The sequence below is a fragment of the Haliaeetus leucocephalus genome, unplaced genomic scaffold, assembly GCF_000737465.1.
Source record: "Haliaeetus leucocephalus isolate CR32 unplaced genomic scaffold, Haliaeetus_leucocephalus-4.0 Scaffold656, whole genome shotgun sequence".
Classification (NCBI taxonomy): domain Eukaryota; kingdom Metazoa; phylum Chordata; class Aves; order Accipitriformes; family Accipitridae; genus Haliaeetus; species Haliaeetus leucocephalus.
In genome coordinates this window covers 17,727,902-17,736,964 of record NW_010973092.1, presented here as the reverse complement: position 1 = coordinate 17,736,964, position 9,063 = coordinate 17,727,902, and the positions used below count along the sequence as shown (strand labels likewise).

Here is a 9,063-nt window from a genome sequence, read left to right as displayed (position 1 = left end):
TCGGCGGGTGGTGAGCAATTGCACTGGGCATCATTTGTACATTCCAATCCTTTTATTATTGCTGTTGTCATTTTATTAGTGTTGTCATTATCATTATTAGTTTCTTCTTTTCTGTTCTATTAAACCATTCTTATCTCAACCCACGAGTTTTACTTCTTTTCCTAATTTTCTCCCTCATCCCACTGGGTGGGGGGGGAGTGAGTGGGCGGCTGTGTGGTGCTTATTTGCTGGCTGGGGTTAAACCATGACACTGGGGGGGGTGGTATCTGTGTGTTTGGAGCTTGTTTTGGTTTGGTTTTTTGAATTATTCTAGGTGAAAGATTCTTCCACTATTTTTACCAACTTATATAATGAAAGAACAAACACATTTAGTTTCCAAGATAAAGGAAAATAAAACAGACTGTGAGCCAACAGCTTGGCTAAGAAAAGGAACTCCTGCATATAAGCTATAGCTTATTGAATTTGTAGTTATCTATTAACTTAAAGTAACTATGCAAAAGCAGAAATGGAATGCTCCCTACTGAAGATGACCTACAATAAAAAGTTACCTATATGAATACTTATACAACTAGTATTCTATTATTGCCGGAAAGTCTGTTTGCTTATTGTTCTCATTGTCGCTATTCTGCTTTGCAACAGATTAAGCGACAGACATTGCTACAATTGTGATTTTTTTATATACAAGTATAAAAAGTCTTATAATACAGTGTTTAACAGAAAAACCTTCTTTTAACCCAGGAGACGGACTTACTTGGGGTGAGCAGAGAAACAGCAAGTGGTAGTACTATTACCACACATGATGACACAGCTTGCACAGATTCTTTTTTATATCAGTCACATATGTGCTCGTAGCCTAGAACAGCAGGGCAGCAAGCACAGGGTAAAGGAAATAGCACCAGATCTGCAGTGTCAGTTCTTCCCAGTGACCTTCTCTAGATTTTAAATTATGATATTCTGTTTTGGACTTCCCATTGGAAACTACAATCATACCTACGTTTCTTCAAGGAACAGTTCAATATGCATGGAGGACATCTAAAACAATTTGTAGAGCAGTGCAATAATCAGTTATGGCTGTGGTAACTACAGTAGAGGGAATTTATATCTAAAGTACATGTGACAACGTTAAAGAGCTACTGTTATTTTCCAGCTTTGAAATGCTTTATGTCATGGATTCTTTAAGATCCGATATCTGCCAGCTACAAATTTAAAAAACTAAATATATTTAACCTTAAGCCTCACAGCCATGAAACTTAAGGAATTATTTCTATAAACAGTAGGCCTAATCTCATTTGGCCCATTATTAGTGCTACACAGGCAAGGTTGTACAGTCTTTGTTCTTGAGCAAGTTACTTTGTGGCTAACCAGCTTTCAGCTTTACCTTTTTTTTAATGCAAAGGAAAAGGTATCATCTTTGAGAATTATCAGAGTGTAAAGCAGAAGTCTATCTGCTGCTTCACAAACTGGATATATCACTTCCTTTACCTATTTAAAGGAAATTTATCAAAGCTTTGATAAATTTGTTGTCTGCTTTTAAACACTAGCAAAGATCCTTGAAGATACAGATAATGAATTGCACCTTTTCCTATTTGGTGATCTTGGTAATCCCTTCTCATTATTCATGCTTTCTGCAGAATTCTTTTAGTCAAACAGTGGCTGTTTGCTTCTTTGAGCTAATCTCAACAGTAGGTCAAGTGCTACCTAGCTGCTTCTTAATTTGCATCAGGAAATGAATTTTGAAAACTTGCATATTAAAAAAGAGTTTTATTTGGTCCTCATCTTCACTATTCCTGACACAAAACTGCTACTGATGTCCTAAATGCTTGTATGACAGCAAATTTCTGACCCCTAATCCAGGAGTTACAGGTCACGGTGTTGGTACCTGGAAAATTCCCAAGTCTCAGGACTCCTCATTCACATGATACAACAGATTGCAGAGTATTTAGTGAAGTGACTAACATCAATAATCAAAATGTGTCTTTGGCACATGAACAGTTGTAACAATCAGACTTCTTATGCTATTAGACCTTTTTAAAGAATTCCAATCTGTTGTAAACCCAAATAACCAGACTGAAGGAGACAACAGTCTTGGGGATATAGGTGAGAGAAGGAGAAGCAATATTTCTATCCGACCACATTTCAGCAAGCAGTACCTGTACCTAGTAGTGATTGCACTGATATTGCCCTACGAGCTATACATAGTACATACACACCCTAAAATCAGAGTGCCATAGTTGTTAGAGCTGATATTTCAAGAGCAAGAGCACTAGTCCACTGCCAGATCAAATAAAACCCAGTCCTTCTGAGTTTTTAAAAACTGAATTTGTGTTGTCTCTATGGCAGTTTATACTTAACAGTATTAAAATAGTGCCATTAAATGTTATTTTCTATTATTTGCTTTCTTTTTATGTGCTAAAAGTATTAATAAGTGATTCAGTTAAAAGCTTACTATTTTGAAATAAATATTCTTAGATCAGAGATAGAAAGGACTACTGCTATACAAAATCACATACTCTGAATTTCGTATTTTAAGTCAAATAGTGCAGTGAATTGTTCAATCAAAATGCATTGTAGTCTTCATGAAAACAAACTTCACTGGATTAGCATTAGTTTATGAAGTAATATGTTTCACAAGTTTGTTTTTATTATGTGTGGCTTGCTGTACCTTTCAAATACCATAGAGACTGCTATATCATATTAGCTTTTTGTATACTTGGTTCTCATATTGGCTATGAAGTTACAAACAGGCAAAACTTCACTACGAACAAAACATGGCAGGCTGACTGTTGAACAAGTGACAGACCATAACTGAGGGCCTTTTCAGGGGACATGCACTGGTCAAACCCAGTAGGTTGGTCTACTGCAGGGGTATGTGCAAAAAATCACTAGCCTGTATCACACTTAACATCAAGTCAGGTTACATGGCCCCCATCTTAAAAATTATAGCGCAAGAAGAGCAAGCCTTTTTTTGTAATTACATGAAACTCACCCTGACCCAAAATGCTCCTTGTAAAAAGCTGCTACAAGTGAACCTTGTTTTATATTATTCCTGTGAATAATAGATTAGTATCTAGTACTTTTATCTATATGCAAGATAACTTCCATCACCGGTACAGGGATACAGAGACCACATCCAACAATCCTGGCATATTCTCCCAAATCAACAGCTTTCAGAAAAACAAGTGCAAAATTTAAGTACTTTCTACTATTTTGTAAAACTCAAACAGAAAATATTTACACCCTTTATTTTGTAATATAAACTGCCAGCAGAACAGGCTACTTCCATTTCACAATTCTGCCACTGCTGCACGTGGAAGTTGAACAGGAAGACATTCTTTCCCTCTTATTAATTCCTTGATGATTCATTTTACTTCATGAAGCCAGTTGGGTGGAGTTTTTTGTTTTTAATGCATATCACAAAATATTATGACCTTCTTAAAATAAAAGAAGTCTTTTAGAAGAATTTGGGGATTCCAGATTAATAACTATGCACTAGTAGGTAAAATAAAATATAAGAAGTAAAAGATTAACTGTCTTCTGCACTCAGAACCTGCAGTTAACTTCAGCAGAACATTTCTTTCAAGTGCTTCAGCTTTGATTCCTAATTTTAAAGCTTGCTTTTTTTTTAAACAGCAGTTCAGTCCTTCATGTAAGTTAACGTAATTCATTTTAAGATACATTGATGTTGGAAGACAACTTTCCTTCCAAAAAGCATTACTTACCAACTCACATACAGGTTCTTCTGTAACACCAACCTCAACTGACAGTCTCTCAAGAAGCAACTGAAGGATTCCCCTTCCCCTACATTTGTTCCTCATAACTTCTATCTGCTACTTATTACACAACATGCTACTTATTCAATCTGTTTCTAAAATATCGAGGTGGGAAAAACTGCATCTGCATTACTGTGGGAGTTCAAGATTTTTAGAGGGGGTGTGCGTGTGGTGGGGTGGAAAGGTTATATCTCCCAAGCTGACACTCATGTACTTCTTGTCATTCTGTCTGAAAGATTAAAAATTCGTATGAAATTGATCATTTCAATTAAGCCACTGTGGTAAAGTGGAGGGTGTTAACTCATCACACCAGAGAAAACACCTGCCCACATCCTGTTCAGAAGTTATGAAGACAAAACTCAAATGGCAGTTTAGTAAGTTACATACCCACACCACTCTTGTCCGTCTTGTGCCATCTCGCCATCATACATGAATCCGTGAGGCTCTGAGGGATGCCCACCACCAAGGAAACCAGGATTTATAGGACGCAGACTTCAAGATGCGTAACAAAGGCACTGGAAGCAAGATCCGTCTCCCAGCTGCTGTCACCGAGGGCTGGCGGGCAGGCTGAGGCAGCTGCGAGGGTTCTGTGAGATTTGCTGCTATTCTAAGCTTCCTTCCTCTTTTCTCAACTCAAGATATTGTACCCCAGTGTCATGGGGGAGGGGAATCCCAAACTGGGTGTTTCTGTTGCGTGACACTGGCTGTAACACATAAGCAGGCAAAAAGGAGCAAAACCACCCCGGTCCTGTCCCACACCACCCCTAAACTTAAGATCTAAGCTGGAAGGCTACCGTGCGCAAAGCCCAGCTACAGTAACAATCTCTGAACGGTCGGTAGTTCCGTTCTGAAGCTTCAAGGGGGCCTTATTTCTTCAGTGACGCCAAAACCAGTTTTTAAAGATTTGACTCCACAAGACACTACATCTTAAAAACTACTTTCTCCTAACCTGTCCTGGAATGGGGATTTGTTTTTTATAATAGACCATCCTTCACGTAAAAGAAACGAAGACAAAGCCACAACATTTCAAACCGCACCCATTCCTTTTTATTTCTGTTATTTTACCTTTGGAGGAAAAAGTAAGAGAGTTTCTCTTTATCCTCTAAACCAAGTAGCACTTTCTTAAAGACTTCTTGTCAAGACAAAACTTCAAAAAGCAATTTATTGTACATTTACAGCCTTTACTTTCACACAGGCTGCTGTGTGAGCTAGCTTACCTAACGACATTTTTGATGTGCAAAGAACAAGCCAAGTTGTTTGTAATTTGGATTAAGGACAACATACCGAATTGAAGACAAGTATGTCACCTTCAATCGTGTTCTTTACTTAAGTTTGGAATTAAAAAAACCCAAACAAAATGCTGTAAAAGATTTACTGTTTCTTGGTTTTATCTCCTGTTAAGTACAATAAATTCCTATGACAAACCTGTCCTCTGGATATTACATTGCAACTTAGCCATCGCTGTTTATCAAAACTGTTTAACAGTGCTGTGCTACATCTGTCAGGATATTTTTGATAACACGACATGTCAGTTCCTGATTTTAAGCAGCAATTGTGAGAAGCACAGACTACCACTCTGTCTCGTTGCACATGGAATTGATACCTGTTTCTGGAGGAAAACCACCTTAAATTTTACCACAGATTTGCTTGAATTGCCCTAGTGTTAACTATGTCTACATACTAGCTTAGCAAAAGGATTTAGCTAGTTATTTCCCCCCCAAAATAACATTGAAATTCACGTTGTTTAATAAAGTGAGCTAGATTCTGAGCAACTCAGATTGTCTGTAGACAGAGATAATCAGCTTCATTTACGAGTCCTAAATCTTTCTTTTCCATGGAACATCCAATTTATATTTGCTTATCTATCAAAAAAAGTTTGAGGCTGAACCATTTCATCTTTTAGTTTACTACATATTTTGAGTAATGACTTCCTAACCGGTGATAACGATCTTCCTTACTCCTCTGAATCCTCCCTACTGCAGCAAATGACCCCTTCCCATATACTATTTGGCCTAGAGATCACGACTTGCATTTATTTTCTTGTTCTACACTGCTCTTCCTCATTGTATTTCCCTGTAATCCAAAAGTCCTGAGGAAAATTGTTCCTTTCTAGCACTCATTTAAAAACATGCTTTGCCATGTAGGTCTAATAAATCTAATTAATACAATACTACTATATTTTGAAAATAAGTGATCCAAAGAAATGATAATACGGAAATTTCACCTCCAAACTGGGATCCAGTTTGCAATACTTTTCTGATGCCCTGAATCTCTTCCATCGCAGAGATTTGATTCTGCAAAGAGTACAAGACATCCAAATACTACCACACATTTGGACGCAGCCGTGTCCCCACCTCAGCGCTCGTGCCCTCCTTTTTACCCTCCTAACTCACCACAAATGCTCTGACTTGAGAGCCCAAGCTTCTGAAGTCATTACTGCTTCCTACCTGCCACCCCCTCCCCCACACATTGCACACATCTGCTGCCGCTTCCTCCTGTCACACTTTCTTGATGATGCTTTTGCAACTCATTAGCTACTAGCACCTACTACAAGCTTCCCTTAAGTTTCCTAAGACAATCTCCTCTTCTGTGTCTGAACAAGTCCTAGCTATAACTTCTAACAAATGGATTGAGCAACAAAGTCTTTCTTCAGCTTTAAGAGGAAAATATACCCAGGCCATAAAGCATGCGTGGTAACCCTAAAATCCTATGTTTCTACAGCAGAGGACAAACCCCAACACGAGTCTAGAGAATTAAGACAGATAATAGTTATGCCCTTTATCAGTGGAGGTTTTTATTCCAAGTTGGTTTATTTGTGTAATTACCATTCCACAGAAAATAGTGGACAGATAATCATGTCACCCTCACATACCTTAGAATCTTTTCCATAAGTCTTCTTCCAGGCAGAAGGTCTTAACAGGCAAGTAGAAAATTCCTTCCTTCCCCCAAAGATAAAAATCTTCCTGCCTAGCAAATTCACAGGTAGAACTTACCTTTTGGGGGGCAGGCAGGCAGAAGGGAGAGAATTCTTGCTTCCTTTAATACCGCTATCAATTCCAGAAAACACTATCTTGTAAAATGCTACCTAATTATAAATTTTTAGTTATACTAACTTCCATTATACAGAAGAATTTAAGCAGAAGAGTCACATTTAACTGGCTCTAAATTCCATTATGCTCCAAAATCTGTGAGCACAGTTACAGGAAAGCAACTGATGCAACAGAAGGAGAAAAGAAAATACAGAAAGTATTTATTACAAGTCTTATGAGGAGCAGCTGAGGGAACTGGGGTTGTTTAGTCTGGAGAAAAGGAGGCTGAGGGGAGACCTTATCGCTCCCTACAACTGCCTGAAAGGAGGTTGTAGCAAGGTGGGTGCTGGTCTCTTCTGTCAGGTGGCTGGAGATAGGACAAGAGAAAATGGCCTCAGGTTGTAGCAGGGCAGGTTTAGGTTGGATATTAGGAAAAATTTCTTTACTGAGAGGGTTGTCAGGCATTGGAACAGGCTGCCCAGGGAAGCGGTTGAGTCACCACTCCTGAAGGTATTCAAAAAGCACGTAGACAAGGCACTTCGGGACATGGTTTAGGGAGCATGGTTGATGGTTAGACTCAATGATCTTGAAGGTCTTCTCCAACCTAAATGATTCTATGATTCTATTTTCATGCACTTAAGGTACTGTCCTTTAAGTATCTTATGGCACAACAGAAGCGTCAATTCCAGACATCTTCCCACACCTGCTAGTTGTAATTCTGCAAAAGACTTGTAAGCATACATGTATTATTTAAGATGATAAAGACTACATGCTCTAAATAAACTACAGCAGTACAGGTAAAGCAGTAGTTTTTGGGGTAGATAACCCTAATCAGTTTTACTAATTTATTGAAATAACATTCTAGTTTTGTTTGTAGCATTAAGAAGTTATTTCAATTTAAAAAAAAACCTAGAAATTTCATATGCCAAGTAGCTCAATGGAAATAATTAACTGTCTTCGTAGACAATCTACAGTTCAGTACTCCCATTTAAAGTACCTGCATCCCATGTCAAATTACTGAAGGTTTTCCTTTAATTAAAACAATTACATACTGTAGTTGTTTTATGCTATTTGCATCTCAGTGCACAGTGACAGTAAACAAAGCTAACTTTAACCATCTGCAATAAAAAAAGGTTTTCTTCTAACATTTCGTAGCATGATTTCTCCAATGTAGTTTTAAGTTCACATGCGCAGTCAAAATCAAGAAGAATAAGAACTATTTCATGGATATGTGTTAGCTTCCTGTACTATCATGGGGTATCTTAAAACTTACCAAGAAATAAGACAGTCTCAGTTTATGTAGACTTAATTAATAAGAGACTGAAGGATTTGGATAGAGACTAATTTCTTACATTGATGAAGGGATACAATCAGATTCTGTGAGACATGGATTTATGATTATTTTGTTCAACTATAGCAGTAACAGCCACTAGGCTGTGCTTAAATTTAACTATATACAAGTGGACCGATAACAAGTTCAAATCACACTGGAAAGCAACAAGCCACATCTGCTCACTTAAGTTTACCACATCTTTAGTCACTTCTGTTGTCACTCAAAACGTTACAGTTCAGTATTTGAGATGAGTAACTGACAAGCTAAAGCCACTCACATGTAAGTCACAGTTAACAAAATTCTAGGCACCATTTCTGAACTGGCACAACTGTAAACAAACATATCCAAACACTTGGACAAATACATTCAACAGATTCATAAAGGCACACAGTTAGCAATTTCTCCAAAAGCTACCTACAAAATTTTATGCAAGAGATTGTCTTCCCCCCTCACTGTAGACCTTTAACAAACACCATTACATTCCTACAAAAGATGACTTAAGACACTGTATTCGTAGGTGATGTACAAATGTACCTTACAAGTGTGGTGGTGGTGGTGGGAAAATTACAGCCAGCATCACTACTACAGTGTAAGCTACCAAATGAAACGGTGATTTCACCAAAGCGAGAATACAACAAATAAAAAATTCTTTATGTAGCATGTTTACTTTTACTGTCTTTTGGCACTGACTAGCAGTATCTGACATGAGCTTGAAGCTGCATCTGTTTAAATACAGACGCATGTTAGGAGTCTTGGATTCCAAAGTACCAGTGGAAGTTAACATACAGCAGATCAAGCCATCAAATCTGAAACCCACTGAGTTGTAAGATTCTTCCTCAATATATTTTTTTCATAATGGATTTAAAAGGAGAATTCTTAAAGAGCTTTCATCTTAACTACTGAGCCTTACTTAGAAAGTGGCTAACCCATT

At 37.8% G+C, this 9,063-nt stretch overlaps 1 protein-coding gene across 1 annotated transcript in view; it reads right to left on the bottom strand.

Annotated features, from left to right (window-relative positions):
* DOCK2 (dedicator of cytokinesis 2) overlaps window positions 1-4,224 on the bottom strand; it is a 211,433-nt gene extending 207,209 nt beyond the window's left edge. The window contains exon 1 of the mRNA XM_010579143.1: window positions 4,158-4,224. Within this exon, the coding sequence (XP_010577445.1) occupies window positions 4,158-4,197 (40 nt within the window). The 5' untranslated portion in view covers window positions 4,198-4,224. The remainder of the gene's footprint in view (window positions 1-4,157) is intronic.
* Between the last annotated feature and the right edge of the window lie 4,839 nt (window positions 4,225-9,063).